At 30.4% G+C, this 27,564-nt stretch overlaps 1 protein-coding gene across 3 annotated transcripts; it reads right to left on the bottom strand.

The window, feature by feature from the left end:
• Positions 1-438: 438 nt before the first annotated feature.
• On the bottom strand, positions 439-22,037 carry LOC132946382 (ankyrin repeat domain-containing protein 12-like). 3 transcript variants are annotated; one of them, XM_061016370.1, is made up of 7 exons: positions 21,710-22,037; positions 4,077-4,233; positions 3,705-3,994; positions 1,608-2,377; positions 1,317-1,529; positions 973-1,227; positions 439-902 (listed from the first exon to the last, which is right to left on the bottom strand). In XM_061016370.1, the coding sequence occupies exons 1-7, from the start codon at positions 21,744-21,746 to the stop codon at positions 723-725; spliced, it is 1,902 nt and encodes a 633-aa protein (XP_060872353.1). In that variant the 5' UTR covers positions 21,747-22,037; the 3' UTR covers positions 439-722. The 3 variants fall into 3 exon arrangements, with proteins under 3 accessions (XP_060872353.1, XP_060872354.1, XP_060872352.1); XM_061016371.1 differs by lacking the exon at positions 21,710-22,037 and adding an exon at positions 7,870-8,118; XM_061016369.1 differs by lacking the exon at positions 21,710-22,037 and adding an exon at positions 6,749-7,822.
• Positions 22,038-27,564: the final 5,527 nt, after the last annotated feature.

Raw genomic sequence — 27,564 nt, 5'->3', positions numbered from 1 at the left:
CTGAAGAAAGCCAAGGTTTATTTTAGAGTTTTTAGGTCATAAATGCATTTTTTGAAAGAGAATTTTTTTCGATTTGTTTAAGAGCATTTAAATCTGAGCCCTTATCATTACAATAATATACCAATACCTATTTTAACCAAGAGACCTTTTAGATAGCTGTTAATTTTAGAGTATTTAAACATAAGACACAATTTTAAGCAGTGCCCTCATTAAATTTGTGGTGCTTATCTAAACTTAGTGCTTATTAATAAAAATTAAAAAATATTTTAGGTTAAAATTTAAAACCAAGTCTATATAAATTTAACAACAAACATAAAGATGAAAAAAATTATGTAGTATAAAATGTTAGAATTGATCATTTCTTAAGTTTTCCAAGAGACAGTTCTTAAAACATTGGTGTTTTGTTAAAATAATCATCTGGTATAAAAAAGTAAACAATTGGTTTGAGAAAACATTTATTATCACCATAAAAGTATCTGCCAAGAAATTACAAATTTTATTAAAAGAATGATAGTAACAAACAATTTTTGGGCAAGCACACAATATTGTTATTAATATATTATTGATAAAATGGCACGAAAGTGACTAACATTCCAAAGTTGTCAAGTAAAATATTTAACTTTATCCATAACAATAATAATATCAACTATAGCTTAGTCACTTAAACAAACATCACTAAACAGTTGACACTGTACCGATATGTTAATAATAACAAATTTAGGTTAGGCAGGCAAGAGATCGAAATCATCACTGACTAGAACCATCGGTACATGCTCTTCATCGATATTGGGCTCTGAGCTATAGGTACATAACTGTAATTCTTTCAACTTCCATCCCCAGTCCATTTTCTGTACGGCATGTAAACTCTCTGCCTCATTGTGATGTCTCAGTAACATTGATTCCTTTAGAGATCATAAAAATCATTAATTTAAATATTTTTTCATAGATAGTTATAATTTATGAAATTATTACCTTAATCTTTTCCCATTTATCATCTACATCTTGTAGCCATGACAAAAAAAGACGACCATTGTAACGGGATCGTGCATGTCTATCTTTCTCTTCTTCTTGCTCGGGTGTCATAATGTTATATACTTCATCGTCCTTAAGTATAGTACATACAGAAAATGGTAAAAGCTGATTAGCTAATGCACGAGCTGCCCGTCCATGAACCCTGAGTATCTCTTGTTCAACACTCAACACCAATTTTTCTTTTTCTACGATGTGCTATACAAATTATAAATGTATGGTGGTCATGACATTATATCATATTCTTTTTTTCTCTCTTTTTTTTTAAAGGTTAACAAAAAACCAACCTGTACACGAAGTCTTTGTCTCTCCTTCTCTTGTTCAACAAACAGCTTTTTCAACTGCTCATGTAAATTGGCTGGTGATGGGGTTTGTGTATTTACAACGCGGCTATTAGAGTTACCAGCTAAAACGTATGTGCACCTGTTCATAAGATAGTCTTTAAATCCAGATGGTGGTTTTGGTTGCACAGGAAACAAATTCTTACGTCTCTTATCAATCTATAAAAAATAAATATATAATAATAATAACCTATAAAAATAAAAACAGCTAAACATATAATTATTTAACCAATTTACTTGTTTTCTAATGTTTAAAAACATTTGATAGCAATTGGTAACTGGAGCAGGTTCACTGGTTGTGCCGGACGGATTAGTTTCTACAGCAGTAACATTGGCGGCAGATGAAGTATCACTAGTTTCAGATTCAGTACGGCTTGCTTTTAATTTGCGTCGTCTAGGATGTAGTTCCATACCTGACAGTTCAGCAGTCACAGTAGATTCAGACGTTGTAGTTGTAGTAGCTGCAGCAGTAGTAGTTGCCTGTTTGTCATCTCCAGAAACGATTGCGGATACATTTTCAGTCTGTTCTGAACGAGCAGCAGATGGTGACGGATTACCTGATCCTGCATCCACTGTCACAGCAGCTGGTGAAGTAGTTTGAGCCAACTGTTCATCGGGAACAATTGGAGAAGTACCACGACTTGGTGCACCACTACTGTTACTTCCGCATCTGTTAGATGACCGTAATACTCTGGTTTGAGGAGACTTTTGCTCTTCTACAGCAATTGTATCAGTGGTCGCTTTTTGAGGAGACTTCGGCGAGTTAGGCTGATTAGATGCCGGTGGTGATTCTTCAGATGGCACTACATATGGTAATGCTGTATGATGTGATCGATTACCATTCTTGCCATTTGTTCTTGTACCTGTATCAGCATCGGTAGTAGGTATCACAATTTTTAATGGAGGTACTTTAGGGCCACCTCCAGGACTGTCAGCATTAGAAGGCCCAGAACCACCAGACTTGTCCTCATCACTATCAGGTTTCGGACTAGAAGCCTCAGTTTTACCTAAAATAATTCAAACATTTAATAATTTTAGTAACTTTTTATTTAATAAAATAGGGATCTGTGATAAGTTAAATTATGACTGTCTGATCATTTTTAGGTTCCATTAACAAATCAACAATTTAGTTTAATACAACAATAATATAATAAACCACATATTATGATAATATGTTACATATTAATACATTATTATTAAATCAAAATACCAACATAATTCTACGTTTCTACATTCTATCCGTTTCTTTTAAGTACATTTTACAGATCAATAAATACTGCATGTGTATGCATAATATTCAATTTTTATATTAATATTAATTTAAATGTACACTGTATTTATTATAACTTACTAAAATCAGATATTGCATATTATTTTTTTTTTTAAATCTCAAAATTCCTATATTATTTACTAAGTTATATATATATTTTTTTTTTAACTGAACTTAAGCCTGGCGACTGTATATTAGTTGTTGTAGGGTTTATAAACTGTGGTTGGTAAGATTGGCACGGTAAAGTGTTGTTACGGTTGGTAAGCAACATGTGTATGAGTGGCAAGGTTTTTACTACCTACTACAAACCCGGGTGGTCACCCATCCAGTAACTAGTAGTAGCTGGCTTTACTTACTCTCATTGGAATTAAACGACTAATAGCAGCCAACGCATCAAGCCAAGTCACAGTTATACATTTATAATATGCAAAAATACATTTTAATAAAAAAAATATTAAGCTCTTTTTAAGTTTTTTTTTTTCAATTAGTTCAATATTTTTCTTCTGTAAAAGAAAGTCAAATCGACACAAATTATATAATTTAATTTTGCATTATGTTTTTTATAGCCATTCCTACATATTTTTTTCACAAATGATTTAAGATAATGTTGAGGTAAGTGTAACCATTTTAAGTACATCAAAATTAAGGATGAATTTTAATCATTTTAAAAGTCCAAATGTTTGATATGTAGCTCCAATTTGGGTAACAATTATATTTAATTCGAGATTTAATTGAATAAAATTTAAAAAAAAATATTATGACTCATATCATTTTATATTTAATCAAATAAGTTTATAATTAACAGATCCTACAATTGTTCAGTAATTGTGTAGTCCAAATACTAACTATTATTCAGTATTCAGTTTTAAGTACAATAATAAATCTACAGCTCTAACTACTGTAAGAAATATTATTGATTTTAAATTTAACAAATTACTATTTGATAAATTTAAGAGATTTAAAGTTGAATGCTGAAGTATCATTTTAAACCTATTGATATTACCTAACCATAAACATATAAAGTGACTTATTAAATCTTATTAAACCTAAAAAGAGTAAGTCACCTTTAGAACTTTGGCTATGATCTTCTTTGCGTTTTTTTGGTTTAACTTCTTCGTCTTCTTCAATTAGAGACCGTTTTAGGTTATCTGTTTCTTTTAATGGTTTTACAGCTGATTCGTTTGATGAGCTATTTACAGTATCAGTTGCTTCAACCGAGCCACCATCTTTGGATTCAGTTTCTTTAGAAGTACTAGCTGATGTACTCTCTGCTGGTGCACTAGTCGATACATTTGCAGATTGAGAAACCGACTGGGTGGGTGTTTCTGGTTTTTCTTCAGTCTCAACAGTTTTCCTATAAGTGAAAAAGATTGGTTGTATAATATGTTGTGTATGCTAAAAAAAAAATGTATCGTTTTCTTTTGTATAATACTTACGTATCGTTCGTCATGCTGGCGTTCTGTTCCTCAGCTATTTTCTTGTTCTTCTCATCCTGTCGAGCAGACGAACTCTTAAATTGATTATTACCCGTGTTGGTAAGTCTTAGTGTCACTCTAGGTGATGCATGTTGTTGTTTATCACTGTTCGCAGCATCTAAAATAAAAAATTAAAACTATTAATAACAGTATAGAAATTAGCAAAGTTGTCCAATAGTTTTTTAATAATTATTATTATTTAATACAATACACAATACATTATGTTATATACTACTCAGTATTCTCCAAAAATTAAAAACCAATATTTTATTTGATTAGCTATAAATTATTTAAGTACCTATTATTTTATATTTATTCAACATAGAAACTGATAAATATTGAATAGTGAAATACCTACTGAAATACCACAGACTTATAATATCAAGCAAATCAAGCAATTTGATAAAACATAAGCATAGAAATTTGATAAGAGACTAATGACATTATACAACTGATACCAATCAATTAATCACAAAAATAATAAATATACCACAAAATGATACATTAATTTACATACACTGCATGACACTGCAAGTCTGGACAAAAATATTCAAATTGTAATATCGTATACCTAGAAACCTCCAGGAGTTACTAACTGGAAGTTTTAAAATTATTTATATCTAAGATAATACCGAATAAAATCAAGTGGAAAAAATTGAAAATTTACAACATTATTATTGTTTCCTTTGACATCATCTATAAAAATATCATAAATATAAACCAACTATACGGGGCAATTCACCAACCATGCTGCTCTCCACCATTTTTTTTATTTAGTAATGAATTTTTTTGTTCTACTTAATGAGTGTCCTGTGGCTAACTTCTGTTTATCAAATGAAAATGCCCCTTTTTTAGTTTAAATTATATAGTGGACTATTTTTTTGTAAGTACTTTGGTAATTCAAGATTAGAATGAGTAGTTCCTTAGTTCTTAAAATGTTTGTACTAAGACTTAAGAGTAATAATTATTATAAATTAATAGATTGATATTATTAATGACTAACATTTTCAAATCACCAATAGCTTCTAAATCCATTAACGTGGGCCTTTTATCCTTAGAACACAAAGTAAAATAACTCAAAAACTACTCGTACATTGATTAAAATATATATTAATATATATTATATTAAATATATTTAATCAATGACTCGTACAAATTTTGATTCTGATCAGTCAAATAATTCATAAAAATTATCTACTGAATAATTTACGGTTAAAACGGGGAGTTCTCATTTGAAAAATATAAGTTTATATCTCCACAGAACACACCTTAAGTAGTAAAAAAATCTCAAGAATTTGAAAATATGGTCTTTAACTGGAGACTTCAGAACCAGAAGTAATTAAATTCCAAAAATTATATTTAAAATAACAGCATTATTAAAGAAATAAAGGGGGTGCTGCTTATGCTTGGTGAATCACTCTGTCTCTGTATATAATTTTATAAGCAAATGGTAGGTAGATATTCATAATTAAAAATTAATATCATAAAACTGTACGTTGAAACGTGAGAGTAAATTATTTCATTTCAAATTGCATTTACAAATTACAAGTAATAGGTACATATTTTTAAAGCGTCAACTTGAACACATAACATATATTTTTCTCACTATTCTCTTTGTTTGATCGCACAATTTATAAGTCATAATTGCAGAAATTATTATTGCCATAACTAATTACTAGAAAATACCAATAAAGAATAAAGATGAAATTAAGTTAGAACCTACCAACCTACATATTGATAATATGCAAATTAGGTCAACCAGAAAACTTGTACTCAATATTATAAACAAAACAATGTAAGTTAAACAAAAATCACAACTAAGTCCAATCGGAGTGTATAGTGTTGTTTTTTGAACAAAAAATAAGTCAATGTAAAAAATATCTTGGTATATATTATAATATTATATAGTACTATAACTTATTATATAATTACATACAATTTGATGGAAACTAAAAATTTGTTAAATGAGGAACCAGTTTAAAAAATAGATAAAAATATTAATCTCATCAATCAATAAGTCATAAACTAGTAACTCGATGACGACATTATTTTGTTTAGCCTCTTGAATAATAATAAAAAGTAATATCTAATAGGTACTCGGATACTTGTCAAGTTGTAATTTTGTAAATAATATTACAAATTACACTTCCCTTTAAAATACATTAATTTATTGTAGGTTCTCAGATCCAGACAAATTATTCGATATTCCTTATTTTACAAACGGTGACAAAAAACTATATTTTATTTTCAACGTAGGCATTCATCACGTTTGTGATGCACTACCAGCTACAGAATAATGAATAGGTACTAGCTAGTCTGCAAGTTTTGTGTTTCCAAACAATATCATAATATTATTATTTATGTAATTATGTATTATGTACGTTTAAATCGAAAACGATTTGCGTGATTCAGACGAAGTACGGTACTAGAGTGTTCACACCATGTCGTGAATAACACAATATTCCATTCGTTTCGTATTTGGAGTTTTTTTTTTCATTATCTAGAATCGGTTGGTGTACGGACGACGGTAAACTGTTGTGTTTACGCTTCTGAAAACTGAGATGTCGATAACCGGCAGAAAATGTCTAGATATTATTAATGATGGACAAAAATTAAAATACAAGCGCTCTAACCCCGTTCGTTTCTCAACCCGTGGCTATCTCCGCAGTCCGTCGTATAACCTCCTCCTAATGCAACGGTAACAGCTGAATGCCGTTTGCCCGCAAGTCTCGTACTGCGCTTCACCGGATTCACGGACGTCATGATGTCCGTCGTCTCAGAGGCCGGGAGACGAAACGTGCTGCCAAGTCACTGAACGCAATTCGATTCGATTTCGGAGCCGACAAGACAAGGTCCATTGGGGCAAAAATAGGGGACACAAAGGTCGACCGTCGACTGAAGACGCGTACGGTGGTAACAGCAGGGGGGGTATGGGGACCATACATTATATTGTGAAAAATGTTGGACGGTATTATAATGGTATGTTATATCTTATATATTTCATAATGATGATACACAGAGTGATCGTAATCTTATCGTCGGCGACAATCAGCCGGCCGACGCGTTTCGTTTCGCCTTACATTTCCGAAATTGTCGGGACTGGTTCAGTTGTGGAGCGCAGACATTTCCCCGTCTTCGAGGCCCACGGGAACGTTATCAGAACTATTATTTATATAATTGTATTGTGTAAATATAATAGGCGGCCGTTCGAAAAAAAAATATGGGTTTTGACGATTGTATGGAACGAATGAAGAAAAGAAAAAAATTACGATAAAACGATCACGCTGTAGACGATCATGTTGCCACACGAGTAGTGTCGAGTACAGGACCATTACACGCGGACCTTACACAAAAGGCGGTTGGCTTGGGCGGCAGGAAAACGTGACAACGTCGCTTCGACAAATCGAAATATTCTGCTCCCCACCCCCGGGTTGAAGCCGCAACAGCACAGACACCGCCACTACCCGCTGGTGTTCCGTACAACACGCGGCACGTAAACATAGGCTCTTTTTTGTGCCCAGGACGTGTGAACGTGTAGCGTGTGTGTGCGTGTGTGAACCCGTCTCGGTATCGTTTCCAATTTTGTACACGTGAAAAGAAAAAAAAACGGAACCGACAGGGAACGAACAACAAAACGATCGGGCATAATAATATTATGAAGTATGAACGTCGGAATGATAATATTATTGTTAATATTGTACAATAAATTTGTACTATTGTCAATTGCATATTAAAAGAAAAATCTAGCTCTAACCTCAGCTCATTCTGTCGTATCGGCGGGGGGTAATGCCCCGACACTGGATTTCGAAAGCTCAAAACTCGAAAAACGCGAGACGGACCTCCGAACAGCGTTTTAGGAGTGTTTAGAGTAGTAGATGTAATGCCGGAGAGACGAAAACGACGCGGCGACGACTCGTGGACCCGGACGACGCACTATCGTTGTAGCAATAGGCTGATGGTTGTACCCGGACGCGTTCGCCTACACTGGCGAGCGCGTCTCCTCGTGGTCCGCTTGCGCTGCAGAGCCACCGATCGTACGCCGTGTCGAGTTCGGCGACGGCGTTCAAGGTCAGCGGCTGCGGCAACGACTACAACTATAATATTATACCTGTACGAGCACTTGACGTTCACTGTATCGTACATGGTACATCAGATTATACGCGAGTGATAGTAACTATATCGTAGGTATTGTCTAGTATCGTAGTGCGTCGACGGTTCGGCCTTCAGCGTTTTAGATTTTCATGGGGGTGACGAAATTCCACGCAAAATAAGCATTTATTTTTGCAACTCATGCGCGCCAAAACGCAATGTTGTATGATTGGCCTTACCAAAGAAGGTTCAAGTAGGGAATAAACAACGCCGGTGTGCCTCGAAAGAACCCTTTGATATACATATAGAAGATCCACGGTGTTGAGGGAACCATCAGCTCTCATTCAAAAGAAATTCGGGATGCGTGTTGCCCAGCGGGTGGGTTTTAGGGGTCTCATACTCTCCTCATATTATATTAGTAAATTTTATGTGCGACGGTGGTTTTTTTCCCCGCGGTGATCTCTTCGGAGTTCGAGCGTACCTGTATGCAAAAACGCCAACGCGTACCTATATCCGTCGAATTGGAAATTGCACTTTTAGATAGTTTTTTTTTATTTTCACTTGTGTGTGTACAATTCCATTTTTTATAAATGAGCGCGATAAAATAAAAGTGTCAAAATTAATCATTATAATATATTTATATTTAAATACGATGATTTATAATGTACGTATGTAATAACAATTACACCGTCACTATCATAACCCGGTGGTTCGGTATCATTTCCGGCTTTTCATCATACTTTCAACTTCGTAGTGGTATTGTTGTTAGTATAATATATTTACAATTTTATTTCTGATTAGCTATATTTATATATTATGATTCATAAATTATGGACTTTCCACTTCTTCATTATAGAAACGTAATTCAGAATGCTTATCTGATTTATAGGTTAGTACCTATACCTACCTATAAGTATATTAAAAATCTATACAATAAATTTGAACTTCCGCCAATAATAACTGGTCCATAATATGACGATACAGAGATTATGATGATAAAGGACATTTAAGGTCATTCGTATACTTATTTTCTTCAAATGAGAGTTAGAATGCCAATCTATAAGTGACCATTAAGGTTACGTTTATAATATGGTTAATTATAAAATAATTATAAATATTTAAAATATTATTAATATTAAATTATTATTTTAATGAATCGAAATGATAAATAAATTAACGTTACGTCATAAGCTGTAGGGTTCATTTTTTAAAATTACATTTAATTTGATTGGAAATATTTAGGAAGTAAACGTTCATGATGACATTATGTTATTTAAATTTTAAATAAGAGAACAATTATTATAGTATATATTATATAATGTTTACTAGTTTTTCCACAAAGAAAATGTCAAATAATATATCTATTTTTTATACTATAATTTATTATTCTAAAAAGTTAACACATATAAATGGAAAAATAAAAAAGCCAAGTAAAAAAAAAATAAATATTGGCAAGCGGATGTCGCTCTGCAGTACAGTAGGTTACAAGTGCGTCACTCTATAATGGATGGTATTGAATTTGAATTCAAAGATATAATATAATTTTATGCGTAAAACGATACTGAGCGGAGACGGTTTGTCAGTGTGGATATTTTATAATATATTTATATTGTTATTACTTATACGGTATACCTAGCCGGTAAATATAATTAATATTATAAAATTACAAAAAAATAACTAAAATCGTTATTCTTGGTTATTTAATATGTAATTTCGTAAAATCATAAAATAACTATAAAAAAAAACTGCATCTTTATATTTTTGAAATTTATTGGTTACAGAATAACCTACTTAATTACGTGGAACCTTCGTTTAAGTTTTCAATCCTTAACTATAAAAGTTGAACATTTTATAAACATTTTATAAACTACAAAATCATTTTTAAATTTTAAATTTAATAAATGTTGTCAAAACTCAAACTCCAAATGCTTCTAAAAAAAAAATTGTGCATACGTTTCTTTAATATTTTTTAACTACTATTGTAATAACATATCAGGAGCCTTGTATTCAATTTTAATGCTTTTTGATCCAACGAATAAAATATTATTGACATTTATAGAAAAAAAAACTGAAAAACTGCAAACACAGTAATATGATTATTAATTAATATAATTGTTGGTAAAAATATAGTTAAGAGCGAGGATTTGATACTCTCATGTGTTATCTTCGTCTTACAAGTGCGTAACATAGCAAATCGTACGTTCAGCAGAACACGTGTAGATCTGTTAATTGACCTCTAATAAAATCTAAAAGTAAGATTATTATCTAGGAAACCTCATGGACTTTTTATTATATTTTAATTTTAAAGCAAGTTATGAGTATTTTAAAATTGAAAATTGTTTGTACATCTTAAAATACTCTTAACTCGCTTTAAAATTAAAATATAATAAAATGCCCATAAGGTTGCCTAGATAATAATTCCAATTATCGCCTCGCTCCCCCTCCCCACCCCTAAGGACGGCGACAACACATGCGGGTATCACGTCCTCTTATACCTCTATACCGCATATATTACTATAGTAAATTTAGTCTTGCCATTCATAACACAAGTTATAAAATATTAAAATATTGTCATTATAGTAAGAAAATTTAGTAAGAATATGATTCACAAGCAATATCAATTTGTTTTATCGATATATTTTAATCATTATTATTTTTTAATATTATTATATTAAAATTTAAAACACTATAGGTAAGTTATTATAAAAATACAATGGATTTTAACTGTTGTCTGATATTTGTTTTAAAATCTTAAATGGTAAGCCTGGTATAATATAGGTATAAATGATAAAATATTTTTAAAAAAACAACATGGCTTTTAGTATAGCCAAAAAACCAGTATTTCACAATTATATAGATATAATTTCAAACAATGAAATACCAAACAATAATTCGATATTAAACATTTTAAGACATACACGTCTTAAACTGTGTAAGTAAGGCACTGTAATGAATAATAATAGTATGTATGTATATTATTATATATTAGGTATTTCATAATATATAACATTTAATTTTAAGAAAACTAAAATTGATCTTAGCCATTTAATATAAATACCGAAATAATTATTCGTTAAATAAGTATGATAGAAAAAAAATTGTGACATCACCAGGTCAACAATCATTGAAAAGAATAACTATACAAATTAAAAACTCATCCACATACCAAGAGTGCTCACATGCTCAGTCATGGATCTATTATTTCTCTGTAATTTTATTTGTTTTACTATACAATTGTAAGTATTATTTATTTTTACGAATTTTCATTCTCTGAGTTTACATCCATATTTTTGATATTTTCAACTTATAACAGCGTACTAATAGGTTCATAAAATTTACAAAAAATACATAAATATCAATAAATCAATAAATATAAATAAATGCATTCATTGCCACGAAATATATAGCCAAGAAAATAAACATCGTTATGCGCTAAAAATAAAATTTGCATATAATTCTCGTATTTATGTCTATGTTTTATCATAATGTGATGATTTTTTATCAAATTTTTTATTCAGGTACTCGTATTAAAAGTAGAGGGTCCCAATCATAATACACAATAAATAATTATAAAATTACTACAAATTATAACATAATGGTTCGAATGCGAATAAAACTAAATTTAATTATTTAATTCACAATATTGTGTAACTTAATTATACAACGTCGTCACATACCTATGTACTAGTAAAATTTTAATTTCATAAAAAAAGTCACAATATATTTTAAATCATTCATATTTTCATAAGTCTTAACAAATTTCCAAACGAATTTATTTGTGTAATGTTTGGGAGGGTATGACCCCCATCCCCCTCACACGTAGATACGCCACTCATTGAGACCAAATGAAACGAAACAGACAAATACTTAAATTGTTTTATCTATGTCACATAGCCTACAGGTAGGTACCTAAACTATACTTTTTTTAAATACGTATATGTTTGCTTTGTTTTGTAATAGTAAATATATCATGTTAAATTGTCAACAATACTGTACAATTTGCAGTAAAAAAAAACTAAATTAATGATATATTTTGAACAGCTATTTTCCGAGCTACAAAAGCATACAAGTGGCAAGCATACTATATAATAATATATGCACGAAAAAACAAAAGTTTAAATTTAAATACAACCAAAAATTAATGTTAAATTGCCAAATTAAATGAGTAATATTATATTATATTAACTTATTCAAATATACATCTTTAATGCGAATCGCACAGTCAAAACACAAAATATAATAGGTAGTATCTAATAAAAAATAAAACGGTACATTTAATAAATTTTACGTCAACTCAATCAATATATTATAAATACTCTAGAAGCTATTATATTCTAAAATATATAGTCAAATAATATTTTTCATAAAATCCATAATGGCATTTGGCAGGTAGGTAACTATGACAACGGAAGTTGGCGGACGAATGGACACAGTAAAAATATAGTGTACGTGCATACCTATCATAATTTATAAACGTAGTATAATATTCTAACATATAGAAACATACAATTTATTATAACTAATTGTTTAAATCAAGTAGGTACCATTTGGGTATAAGCCTTTTAATGAAGTGTTCTTATCAAGTTTATTAGATTAGTTGAGCATACAATTTCAGAGGCGACATGAGGGGTATACAATAGCTTGGCAGTAGTCCCCAACGCGGTATTGACATGTTAATAATTGATTAATATTTAAAATAATATAAAAATAAAGGTATATCATGTTAAATATTAATCAACATATACTTTTTAAGCTTCGACATGATTCCTGTTTGTATTTAGTGCCAGCTTTATTATGCTAGGGTACTGCAGTTGTAGTTGTATCGTAAACATTATAGCCTCTAAATAATAGAACTTGATGCCCGCATGTGTTCTCCCATCTTACAAATGTATATTTGTATATACAAGTACAGTGTACACAATATTGAAAATTTGCGTTCAGCTGAATGCCTTATGTGATATTAGATTTTTATTTAAATAAACCCGCGGCAACAGTGGCCATATGGTGATATTAATATCAATTGTCAATTGACTAGATGACATTATGAAATTATTATATATTGTAATTGTATAATATAGATAATATAGAAGTATAACGATGTACAAAATATAATCATAAAAATTTAAAAGGCAATTTCAATACTAAATGACACGCGGTTGGAAGTTATACAATATACATCTATTGTGGCCCTGCTGCATCTCATCATAATATAAATGTTCATAAAAATAAAAATGTTCTATTTTTTCATGAAAGTTATAGAAACAAATGCAATCAATCAATCAATAATAAATTTATATGAGTAAATTAGTTTAATGCCTTCGTATAAAATAATGTATGATAAGTAAAACAACTACCAACTAGACGTTTTAATACTTTGTTTATATTTCTTATCTTTGTGACTATTTGTTTTGTAGAATGAGGGGGCTATCAGTTAAGGTTTTTTCGAGGGTTTTTTAAAATTGAAATTGTATTGAATATCATTAATACTGATACCTACTGATTAAATACAATTATTAATTTCGTCATTGCCCAATTTAAGTGAAAAATATATATTAGAAAGCATAAAGGTAGGTACATTTAAGTTCACTTAAAAACGTATAGGTACTATATTTATTATTTACATTTCAAACCAATAAGCAATGACACATTAAACTTTTACTTATAATATAGGTACTATTAAATTTATATATTATTAATACTGTCCCGCCCGGCGTTGCCGTGCAAAAGATTTGTATTATTTTATAAATACATTTGTCAAAAAATGTATATGCCACTAGCTGATCCCGTGCACTTCGTTTCCCGTTAAGCTTTGTTCAATTTGTTATTTAATATTCGGTGTATGGTATTCAAAATTTATCTTAACTTTTCTGTTGCCTGGAATAAAAATTCTGATTCACAGCAGTATATTATCAGGTAGGCAATCTACCTGCGGTAGATCGCGGACCTCATGTTGTTTGTACGTAACTTTATAATTTAACTCTCAAGTATCAAAGTTATATCTAGTATGTCACTGAACTCATCCTAAACGGCTGGACTAATTATGAATGCCGAGTCTGTCGAACAATATTTCCTCCTCGTCCACTAAGACGTGGCATTGTTTTACGTACGTAACTTATATATAAGTGAGTATAATACGCTCAATATTTACGTAATTGCGATACATATAATATCAAAACACAGCATACAAAAAAATTAAATGCATTGAACGAATACACTGATTTCACGGCAACCAATAATTATTATTATAATAGCTTTAAAACCCATGGCAACCATTTATAAATAAAAATTTCCACCGTAAATCTCTAAATCCCCGTTTGAGCACATCCCCTGGTTGGACCTACGGGGATGATTTGTGAATCTAAACCATCCGGGACGTCACCCAAACGCATACAAAAGAATTCATTCAAATCGGTCCAACCGTTTAGGAGGAGTTCAATCACAACATACGTACAGTAGAATTATATATATATTAAGATATTATACTAATTATAATAGTAATATTAAATATGGTATTATGTAACTAATGGCAACCATTTAAATAAAAAAAAAAACAATATTCTTTTTTTCGTGGAAAAAAAATCATATGCCAGCTACCCTTTAGTTCCACATATATAGTCTCAAGAAATCTATTGATATAACTTTTATTGAAAACGGTTCAGTATAGTTTTCGAAAAACCAACATGCATTTTTAGCTGTATAACCTAACTTCGCTCGTGACAAAATGAACAAATATAAAATATAGCGCCGAGTACGCCTATAATAGGTGTGTCTTGGTTTTAGTAATCCTCAGTTCACGAGTAAATCGGCGTCGGTGTATCTCGCTTTGTGAACTAATTGTACCGAGATGTGGACAATTCGGCTATGGCACTTGGTATAAATCGAATGTATAAAACAATTTGAAATTTTCACACAATCGGTCAAGTAGGTGCTTATAGGTTTTGAATGTATAAGCTACAAACATAAATTCAACTCTCATATTTGTACTATGATATAATTTCATTATTCGAGGCCATAAACTATTTGAATATTTGATACACGCTTTTACCTCATCCATCCGAGTAACCAATGACAACCCTATATATAAACAAAAAAATACTAATTTCTACTAAGTATTACTATTTACTATTATAATCTATAAGATATAATCAATGGAAACCATTTAAAACAAAAAAAAAATTTCAAAATCTTTGTGTGAGCTGAGTTAAAATGTGAATTTTGGAAATTCCTTCTTAGTGCACCAAGGCACCCTTCATAATGGCTATCATAAATCATAATGTAGGCTCTACGTTGATCAAAGTCAGTCAGAAAAGCACTATCTACAGTTTTTATCGTATTTTCCGATTTTCCTTTAAGTAAAAACCTTATTCAAACTATTTCGAATATTTAAACAAAAAATGTAGACAAATCGGTCAAGTCGTTTTTAAGTGATGCAATTACCAACGATCAGTATTTAATTTTAATTTATATACAGATTATTATTTACATTTTTATTATTTTTGGCAACCCAATTAATTTTTGTAAGACATATATTATACATCAAAACTTTTCCCAAGACTAGGTCAATCCATTACAGTCGCGTTATTTGGTCATGTTTATGGTGGGGGGGAAATAAAATATATTTACCCCCCCCCCCCTCACCACCAAAAAAAATTGTTATGTAAGTAGGTACATGTATACATTAAAATAAATAATTATGTACTATTTAATTAAGTTTTAAAATGTACTTTTTCGAGTAGATTCATGGAATTATATCTGCATAGACGTAAAATATTAAATGTTTTATAATACAACATTATTTGTATTGGTTCAATAACTCTATAATATGTTGTCTAATCAACAAAATATAGTGATACCGACGTTTATAAAGAAATGAGTTTTTATTTTTTATCTGTGGGTAATATATTAAACACCTGAAAAGATGATTAATCTAAAATAAATACAAAATACAAATTATGAAACATTAAAACAATTAAATAGTAAATACCATATGTTAATTGGATAGTTGATAATAGATCAATGTCAAAGGTAACAAATTATTTAATAAATAATAATTTATTTTATATCTGTAGTGGGTATGATAATTTACTAAAAAAAAAAATATGGAAACTAACTTCACTATTTGAATTTATATAAATTAAATTTTAGATATTTAATCGACGATTGACGATTTACGTCAGAATCAATAATAACTGAATAAGAAGTAACAAGACGATGACCTTCAATCTTTGGTATGTATGTGAAACGTTTACAATACATCAAAAGAAGGGTCAACAAAATACTTAGAAATTTAGTCAGATAAAAAGTAATAACATCCATAGATGGTGTATATTATCATTTAAATAAATCGGTTGTATTATAGTAGTAAATTATACTATAGTATGATGTATATTATGATTATTATGGTATACTACGTGTAATATATCTGTAAAAAACAAGATTGCTACATCAAAATTAGTTCATAAAAGTCCCAAAAATATTCAATGAAGATAACCCTAAAACTTACAAATTAAAAATAATTATTTTATCTAGTAATGATTTTATAATTGTTGATAAAAACGTGGGACTAACTCGCTCAGACAACTTTTAATCGAAATAGTATCGGAGGCCAGTTAAAAATAATAATTACCCAGGTAAATTACAAGGTAAAAAAATATTTTAAATTGTGTAAATTATATTTGCAAATGTGGGTTGTTTAAAGAGATTGATAGTTTTGAGTAGGTATCTTCGGACGCCGATACTTTACTATGGTAAGAATGTAAGATATCATAATAATATAATCCCAGATAGAATTCAATAAATGTCTGTGCAGGGCTTGGTTTGGCATGCTATAATGCTGTAACTAGCACCGGACCACCTGTCCTAACTCCTAGTTTATTTGAAAATGACAGAAATAACTCTTAAAGCTGTCATGTCAGAGTTGAATGACATTAACTACAAAAATCAAGTGAAAAACGTAAAAAAAAATATATATAATATTTCATAATGTCTATATTTTAAACTAACTTTATATTTTACTTTTACTTTGGTTTATATTTTGTAACTGCCAACTGGGTATATAAATAAATAATATAATAGGCATAGTTTATCGTGCTAAGATAGTTTAGACCTCTATGATGCACAAACAAATAGATGTAATTTACGTATAAGTACATTAAAAAACGAACAACATTAGCAAAGAAAAATCTAGTGCTCTAGAATAATTTTGGTTAGTTTTAGTTCAAAAATTAATATTATTTTATTAGTGTTACATATATGATAACCAAATGGTATAGAAACATTAGTGATTTAGTGTTTGGCATAATAAAACAGATAAATGATAATTTAGATAAACTTTATGCCTGAAAAAAATCTAATAATATGAGTATATGACGTATTATTTAAAATTACTATGGTAGTATGATTTAATATTAGGTATATACCATATAGGTACCTACTCGTATATTATACAAAATATGATTATATAATCAATATTGTGGAAATAGGTACATGTTTTAAATTTTTATCAATACAATTAAAAAAATATAAATTATAAACACAATGTCTTAAAACAGTATTTATTTAGTATAGACCTATACCTACAGGTTTTTAATAAACATATATTTATTTAATTATATGTTTAATTATCGCTTGAGAAATTTTACGAATACTTTTTAATTAAGAATGTTTATTACTTGAACAAAAAATAAAGTAATTTAACTAACTTCATTGGTATATTAAACAATATAATATTTTTGTTTTAGCAAATTTAGAGTATAATTGCTATTTGCTATTGATGGGACAGTGTTATTACAAATTTTTTAAAGACCTTTTTAAAATTATTTAATATTAAATGATTGCGATTAGGTTATATATTAAACTTGTTACTACGTACTATTTTAATGTTTAAGTTATCGATTTTATTTTGTTTGTTCTTTTATCTATCTACACGAAAAATAAATTTAATTGGTGTATAATATATACATTTTTTAGTTACATACTTAATATACAACACTTATTATTTTATGTAACCTTGTTTAGTTAGAATACTTTACTATATTTTATTTACTAATTTGTATAAATTCCGAAGTTAAATAAATATAAAAGATCGGGTATGTGAATGTTGCTCTGTTGTACAGTAGGTTACAAGTGGATCACTGTAATGGATCGTGTTACATATTTCGAATTCAATGATATATAATATTATCATTATACATTTGTACCTATACGAAAAAAAATTCTGAGTGGAGACGGTCAGCCAAGGTTATATATTTTAATATTATATTTATATTGTTATTATTACGGTACCCGGTAAGTTGAATTAATATTAATTGCATATTTAATTATTTAAATATTGTTACATCACAACAAAAACACTTTGTCGAACTCCGTGAACAAAAAATTGCTAAGTAAAAAAAAAAACCCTACGATTTCAATGATTTTCGGAAAAGGGTCATCTCCTCATTGCACAATTTATCGGATTTTTTCCAATTTATTAGGTATTAATTTATTCAGTAGATAATAAGTTAGGACTGGTTAAAAAAAACACCAACATTTACACAGTTTAAATGGGCAACTCTTGTTTCGAGATAATATACAGTATTATACACTGTCGTGCCGCCGCTATTTTACTTAGCTCGCTGGATTATAATATACTTAAGAAATACAACAAAATAACTAAAAGTTATTCTGGTAATTTCGTAATTTAAAAATCGTAATTTGGTCTATATTTGAACTTAAAATAACTATAAAAAAACTGTGTTTATGTATTTTTAAGGTTTTTCGGTTACAGAATTTACTAACGTGGATCTTTTAACATTTTTAATTAATTTTTATACTTAAAAATAAATTGTGACTGTATTTTTAATATTTTTCAACTGCCATTGTAATAATATATCAAGAGCCTTGTATTACATTTTCAAACTTTTTGACACAACAAGTACAAATTTATTGACATTTATTGAAAAAAAAACTAAAAAAATTGGAAACTGAAAATATCATAAACACCTCAAAACAAGTCAAAATATTCTGAAAATTGTATGAAGTATAGAAAATGCTAATATAAATATATAGTAAAAATTGCATGTACCTACAGTTATTTGTTTTAGAATTATACCTTACATCAAAAACCAAAATAGATTTTTCGTTAAAATTCCCGTTTTTCCTTAATTTTTTTTTGGTTTTTCCCGTCTGGGAAACTACTGGAAATTTTAAATGTTGACCTCCCAAATGCACTAACTAGATTCACTTTCGACTACTTATCGAGTACTCAGATATAAAAAAAAATATCATTGTAAAATGAATACATTCATCGCTCCGCTGGGCAACTAAAATGTATTAACTTCTTATTTGCTTTTTTGAATTTCCAATAAATCCGGGAAAAATAGTTTAAAAACTACTAATATTTACATTATGAAACGATTAAAGTAATTTATTTATAATACCAACAGAGAGTAGAGACTAATAATATAATTATCGCATTAAGTTTCAAGCAAAAATTGAAATCAAGATTGTAAACATAAAAGCATTCAATTATTCTTATACTTATTATATAATAATGTCTAACATGTTTTAAATTTAAAACTTATATCTAGTGTCTATTCAGATATTCAGATATTTATCTGAATATAAAAATTGTTTATAAACCATTTAATAATTATATTGAAAAACGATTTTGACCATTCTATTATGATTTCCAAAGTATAATCATGACCTAATTATACCGCAAACGTCATGAAATTTAATTTTCTCCACCATAAGTTTATAGTTTGTTTTACAACATTTTTCCGAAAACTATACAAAAAAACAGATATATATTATAATCTACCACAGTCTAGATGGATTTACATTAGTCTGCGATATATTTCTAATCTGTAGAGGTTTCATACGGCCATATTACCTTTTTTACTTCCCTCGAAAAAGTATACCTATACCTAACCATAGAAAAATCATTTAATACCTACAGTTTTTCCTTCACTCCACCCAGGATGTAAAATTGAAAATACCATATTATTATACCACATTGCCAAAGTCATTTATTGTTTCATTGCACATTCGAATTAATGACATATTGACACTGTTAAATTGTTTATTATTACAAATATAAATAAGGTCTAAATAATTATACATTTAATTTGTTGACTGCGATAGTGTGGTATTATAATATTTTAATATGTACCTAATGCATTTTAATTAAAATTGTTTACTATTTTGAAAGCAACTGTGAACTGACTAATAATAGAATATTCCGATTAAATTGTGTGTCTAGAGTCTAATCTCTTTTCTACGGTCTAGACTCTAGACTGACTATCGACAATTTAATACACAGGGAGAATTTATTTGTTTTATTTACCAGTATTTTGTATATTTTTAGTGTCTACGGGCTACGAGTATATTTATAGTAATATAATATTAATACACGCATTGAGTAGTGTGCTCTGTATATTTACCGTTAAATGCCAGCAAAATATGTTTCATGGAACAAATATTTTATAACTCAAGGTTAAAAGAATTATTCAGAGGCAAGGGAAAATTATTTCCAGGTCGACAACGAACAATTTTTATAAATTTCACCTCAAAATAATAACATGTTCTAACTTCTAATAATATTAGGTAATGACTTAATAGTAATTAGGTCTGTTAAAAACCAAATCCTACACATTAATAAAACCAAAAAAAACATTACTTTCCAAATAAATTATAGGACGTTTATGAAATGAAATTCATTCATAATTCGCATACACTGCAAAACAAACTATAATATTTGTCAAACAGTATTCAAACGAGATTGTTTTGACAACATTCAAATTTGTTTCGTCATTCGAATAAAATTTGTTTTTGTGCATACGACGTAATAAGCAACTGAATAATGTATAATCAATCAAGATGGTAGCCGTTTTTTCAAGATGAATCAATTCGTTTCTAAAAGCCACCTGGTTTCGGGAACACAGCTGGACGGCGATACTAACAACTATGGTTTAGAGAAATTCGTATTTCGCCGGAATCATACTGCAATGTATATTATGCAACAAGACGACACAAACAACAAAGTGCAAACATAATGATATCGATAATATAATAACGGGCATTATATTACGCCGTTGCGACTAGGAATTCGAATACCTGCGTGATGATATTATGAGCAAAGCCGGTTTTTGCCGAAAAAACAGATGGAAAACACGTGATTCATCGGTACAGCCGGGACAAGTAATACACCTATATGATCTATATTATACAATACAGCTATTATAGCACCCAGCAATAATAAAATGCATCGTCGACGAAAGTCGTCCTGGCAACCGGACCAGCAGTGATACTGGCCGGGAAAGAAATTTGGTGCACGACGCCGTCAGCCAAAGGAGACGTACGCAGGATAAAAAAAATGTCGACGAACAAAGAACAAAGAGAAATTTTTGAATTTAAAAAAAATCGGCAACAGCAAAAATATTATTAAAAACAAAATTTAGCAACATAAGATATTTAAATAATAATAATAATGAAAAACGGTTTAGGACTTTGCCGACACGTACTTGCGGTGGTCTTGTAACGTTTTTTGTACGCGCTCATGTTGCCGGTTTCCTCGACGGTTCACAGCACGGCCATAGCGAAACAACGCAACGTCGCAGCGACGACGGCGAGTAGGTTGGTAGGGCGGTAGGGCGGCGGCAGCGGCGGTGGCGGCGGATGAAATAATAATAATAATAATAGTAATAGTAATAGAAATAATAAAAAAAAAGAGAGTAACGAACGACGGCGGAGCGGGGCGGTGAGCCGGCGGCGGCGACACACTGCAGTGGCGAAGCGAAAGCGCCACCCGGACCGTTTCGGACGACGGCTTCGTCGTTATGTACGCGGCGCGATGCGTATACGTCGTTAACGTTGGTGCTCAGCAACGGCGGTGTCTGCCGGGTGCGCGAGCGCTGCGGCACGACGGCGAGCGACAACAAGCGGCAACCGCGCGGCCAACGACCAACGAAACAAGGCCGTGCGGCGCCCGCGGTTGGCGGCTTGTTCATCGGCCGCCCGTCGTGAGGACCGGAGGGACGGTTCGGCGGCGGCAATAACAACGTTGCAACGGCGCGCGGCCGGGGAGGCGCGGCCTTATGGCCCGCACACCGCATCATCCGACGTCTCAACCACCCGGTGCCTCTCCGCGCACAACCCAGCCATCGCCCACCCCCGGTACCCCTCCACTCGACACTCGAGCACTTCCCCCCGGTACCTCTCCGCCAGACGATCCGGCGTGTTCCCTACCGGTCGCACGAACTGGCAACGTCTATACGGCGACCGCCGCCTCCGCCGCAAACGTTTCGAGAGGGACGTGCACTCTCCTCCGTCCATCATCACCGACCTTGGGGACCGCCGAGACATTGTCGCCGGACGACTCACCCCCGATCACCACCCCTTTCGATGGCTCGTCGTCCAAAGCAATAGACGTGATGATATAATACTACATCTACGTCACGTTACTGGTACTCGCCCTGCAAAAGGCCCGTCGAGAACACAACAGGTCAAAAACGGTTTTCGAATAGTATCTTCGCTGCAGGGGAGGACCTCTACATATCAGAGTGGTGTCTGGATATCGAAAACGCAACCCACGCCGAAATAAGAACGAACCCCGAAGATTTTGGATCGAACAAATACCATTTTCTCACATTCTTCTTCCATTGTTTAACATTATACATTATACACGTTTGCAACGAACCATTTCGAATTCAGGGTTAGAAAAAAGTTTATTCATAACAAAAGTTTTATTCGTTTAAAACGATGTTTTTTTTGTAATGTTTTAAACAATATTTATATTATTTATAAAAAATATTATAAAAGTAACAGCGAGTGCCTAGACATTTTTTTACCCCGCAGTATTTTTAAAACAAATTCAACTAAAATTCTAACGGTCGTATATATAATATTATACCGTGATCTACAGATGAAATGTATATTTTATGGAAAATATGACGATACAATTTTATTTTATTTTAATACACATTCCAAGTTCCAACCCTGAATTCTTAATAAAAGATGATTCACGAGTATATTCACTATATTAATACTTATAGTATTTTGTCATTATACCTACTTTTCGAAACTATTATAACTAAAAACTATAATTTGGAATTTGTTATTGGATAATATTCCTCAAACGTCTTTCTCAGAAATGATTTACGTTGTATAATACTATAATGATTCATTGTAAATTGCAATGATTTGTCTACACTGTAATTACATAACGTTCCCGAGTTAACTAGAGTAGTGACGTAGAGGAGATGACAGTACCTATTTTTTACAGTCAATAAAAACAGTTTAACTATTCGGTAATGCAAGAAGCCCAGAAAATAAAATTTAACTTTAAAGTGTGATGGTGTGAATGTATATATAGACGCTTTACTTGTCAAAAGGTTTACTTGTAGGTTATTATTATACATGTTTAATAAAATATTTTTATAATTTTTTCCTTCAAAACTGAAAAAACTTTTAATTTTTTTTTACAGATAATCTTTGTTACAGTTGTCACTTGTCTGTATGACAATTGACGAGAAACATTTATGCCAGAGGCCAGGCCGCCCAACCATCACTAATTTTATTGTTAGGCTAGTTGGCAGTTGCAACTTGTAAATAGTCTAGTCTGGAAAATGTTATTAACTGCTATAAACAATCTGTAATAAAATATGAACTAGACACTAGTTACAATGAATTTTAGTTTGCTTTCAGTAATTACTAATTTATAAATATCCGAAACTTATGTGAATGTGGCTTTGTTATATATTATACAATTAGTAAGTATACAAGTATACAACTAGAATTTATCAAATATAAATTGTGTATTTACGTAGGTATTGTCTGTATACAGAATTATATTCGATCATAATTCACAATGTACGGTTTTCGTTGTTCAATAACTTAAAATTTGCACTTTGCGGCACTAAAATTACTCGTTAGTTGTTATGAAGGTTGTTTAGTGCCTATTAACTATGAAGTATGAGTACGCTTTGAACCAATAAAAATAATAATTTTTATAGCAGAATACAACGATTTTGTTTTCTTAAGAATCACACTCTAGGTGCCGACTGATTATATCAATAGTTGTAGATAGGTACTATAAATATAAAAATTAATGCAGCACCTAATTTGTTAACCTTTGTAAGTAGGTATATATATGCCTATTGCTACATAACTACAATATAATTGAAAAAGTTGTGATATAAACAACTATTAGATGAATAATATAATACAAAATATAAAACTATTAATTAAAAAAAAATTGTCAATCGATTGGTTTTTTTTAATTTTTACTTAGATATATGTGTCTATTTGATAGTTGATTGCAGATAAAAATTATAATATATAATATGTATTACGTAATATGTTGTTGGATAAATCTACTCTACAAACTGCTATACTTATAGGTATATCGATTAACATTTAACAACTGTATGTAGCCGTGTAGGTCATAATAATAATATTATAATGTACATAGGTTGACATTGTGGGGAAACGACCATGGGGCTTAGCATCCCAGAAATTTCAATAACCCCCATATATATATAGAACTGTGTGTACATCCGTGGACCATGTAAATACTAATTAATAATCGGGGCTCACTTTATACTTTGGATAATACTATACCCCCTCCCACCAAAAAAATTCAAATATACACCAACATATGCATTTAATTATTATAACTATGTTATAAATTAAATGCAGACTGCAATAGTATATTATTTAATTAAAATCTGCTGGCATTTAAAATTTAAATTTTAAACGACTAAACATTATAGTAGATAAATATTTTTAACTTTTTTATACTTGAATACAAAATAGTTAAAACAAAATAAACTAAGACATACAAAAAATATTATTACTTAATTTTAAGATTAATCCGATTGCTTATGAATACGAATCAAAACAATTTTGTTGTGGCTTTAAAACTAGAACGAATTGAACTATTATCAAACTTAAATGTAGGTGTAATAATAATATTATCCAGGATATATTGTAACTTGTAAGTAATGGGCTTTTATTGTTATTTTAATTTTAAAATGAGTTATTATTATACTTATAAGTTATAACTATAGTTATGTAAAGTATTATAATTTTAAAATACTTAGGTACTCATAACTCGCTTAAAAATGTTAATATCATCAATACAATAATCTTGCATTTAAATTTGATGATTCACTGAGCTCAATGTGCCATTTTGTATGTTTGTTTAAGACGGAGACAGGTGAAAACACGCATGCTGGGGACTGGGGAGTTTATTGGTAGTCATCTTATTGGTTTTGTCAGTGGCGTTAATTCTAACTGAAGTATTTTTTTGGTATATTTTAGGTTAGTATAGCCAGAATATGTACGTAATAGTAAGTTTGTTTCATTGAGTTACAATCACACATTCACATGTGGAAGTACCGTGATCCTTGGTTAGCAATTTAGCATTAAGATATTTATTTCTGGATCCAAAGTATTTGTGAAAACTAAAAATACACGCTTTCATAACATAATTATATAATTTATTTTACATTATACTTATATACCTTGTAGGCTATATACAGCAACCTATCAACTATATAGACCAGCGGTTCTTAACCTTTTGTAGATCGCGGACCCCCTTACCAAATTTTTTTTCAAATACCTTTTTTTTTACAAAACATCTCATGTTATCATAACCAAAATTATAATCATTATTTTATAAAACAAATTACATAAGTAGACATAAAAAAACATACACATTTATAATTATTTTAATACATATAATTTTTTTATAAAAATGTAATATGTATACAACTATAGTTGACTACGATCGATCAGCTGCACTTAGTGGCAGTAAATATAAGACTTCCGAGACTACAGTGCTGTACGCATATACATTTCGTATGAACAAGAAAAACTGATTTTACTTAATAAATATTAATAATACAATTAATTGGTGTAGAATCTACATATTATAAAATATATGAAAAAAAAAAATTAAAATAATCCGACAATATTGTAATAATACATTCATGTCACTTATTGACGTATGTTATGTGTTAAGGCTGCCACGGACCCCCGACATGAGTATCACGGACCCCCAGGGGGCCGAGGACCACAGGTTAAGGACCGCTGATATAGACTATCGCCATACATTGTACATATCCGTATGCATAGTGAAATTATGTGTCACATAACATGTCTTATGTGAAACATAAATTGACTTTGCATTCGGGTAATATATTATATTATATATTTAATATATTTAACATTTATTAAATAGGTACCTACCTAATTTATTTATTTATATTTAATTTTTTAACATAAATATGTTTTTGCGCCGGAAGTAAAATTTTTTTTCTGGCTGTGATGCAAATTTTTGTAAGGTTTTTGCTGTCGTGAGTACTTACTTCCTAAAAACATATTTATGATTCATAGATTTTCCTTGTGCTAGCCGCTAGGTAGGTACTGGATTTCCTTGATATAGTTTTTATTTCTAATGAGTTAATCAAATCGAAGTTGGTAATGTTAGCTCTAAATGTATGATTATTAGTTGCAACAGCGATCTCTTGTAATATACCGTCAAACTAATTATCTGTAAAGATAATAATTATTTGTTCCAAGAGAGTGCGCTTTATATCTTATATATACGGATGTACGTCATGATTTATAAGTTTCCTATCAATCAAAATTTGATTAAGAGCACGTCACACCCGCATGTGTTGTATCTGTTTTACAAAATATGTACAACATAGCAAAAACTGTTTTACGCGGGACAACTTTTCTCGCACCATACTTGTTGTAGAACTACCAAATTTTCACAGCACGTAAAGAAAAACATTATCCGTGCAACAGCGTGCTTTTTTTAATACCTATCCAATCATTTTTTATAAGCAAATGAAAACAAAACAAAAAAACGAAATGTTTAGAAGCAAATAACTTTTATCGTATTTACGTTATCTAAAATATAGGCTATGCTGTTGCATAGATAATTTTCTACCCTATATGTTCAGAAATTTTGGAGCCACTACTACAAACATAGAAAGATAAAAGTTGTCCCACGCAAAACAGTTTTTGCTATGTTGTACATTTGTAAGACGGAGACAACACATGCGAGTGTGACGTTCTCTTAAGGTTTTTTCGACAAACCAAACATTTTAACACAACTTAAAATATCTTTAAATAGTTAATGGTTAAAATATAGATAATGCATAATGTAGGTACAATGTACATCAACATTGTTAATTGACGTACACGCTTAATTTATGTTCCTCGATAAATGTTGTAAGGTATAGGTAATAGGAAAGGAAAAATGTGTTAAGAAATGTTTTCATTTTTACTATTTTTTATGGATTACAATTTACAATTCTTAATAAAAACTATTCTATATAATTTATAAGTTATAACGTTGCATATA

Source organism: Metopolophium dirhodum, chromosome 6, assembly GCF_019925205.1.
Source record: "Metopolophium dirhodum isolate CAU chromosome 6, ASM1992520v1, whole genome shotgun sequence".
In the NCBI taxonomy this organism is placed as follows: domain Eukaryota; kingdom Metazoa; phylum Arthropoda; class Insecta; order Hemiptera; family Aphididae; genus Metopolophium; species Metopolophium dirhodum.
This window is presented reverse-complemented; position numbering and strand designations above follow the sequence as displayed.

Bases quoted from the DNA above. Each gene is read 5' to 3' on its own strand.
- LOC132946382 (XM_061016369.1), bottom strand. From the start codon at position 6,878: ATGACGTCCGTGAATCCGGTGAAGCGCAGTACGAGACTTGCGGGCAAA. The intron at 4,234-6,748 runs GTTAGAGCGCTT...TTTTTATTTTAG, and splicing joins CGGGTTGAGAAACGAACGGG to ATGCTGCGAACAGTGATAAA. The intron at 3,995-4,076 runs GTAAGTATTATA...TTTCACTTATAG, and splicing joins GCCAGCATGACGAACGATAC to GAAAACTGTTGAGACTGAAG.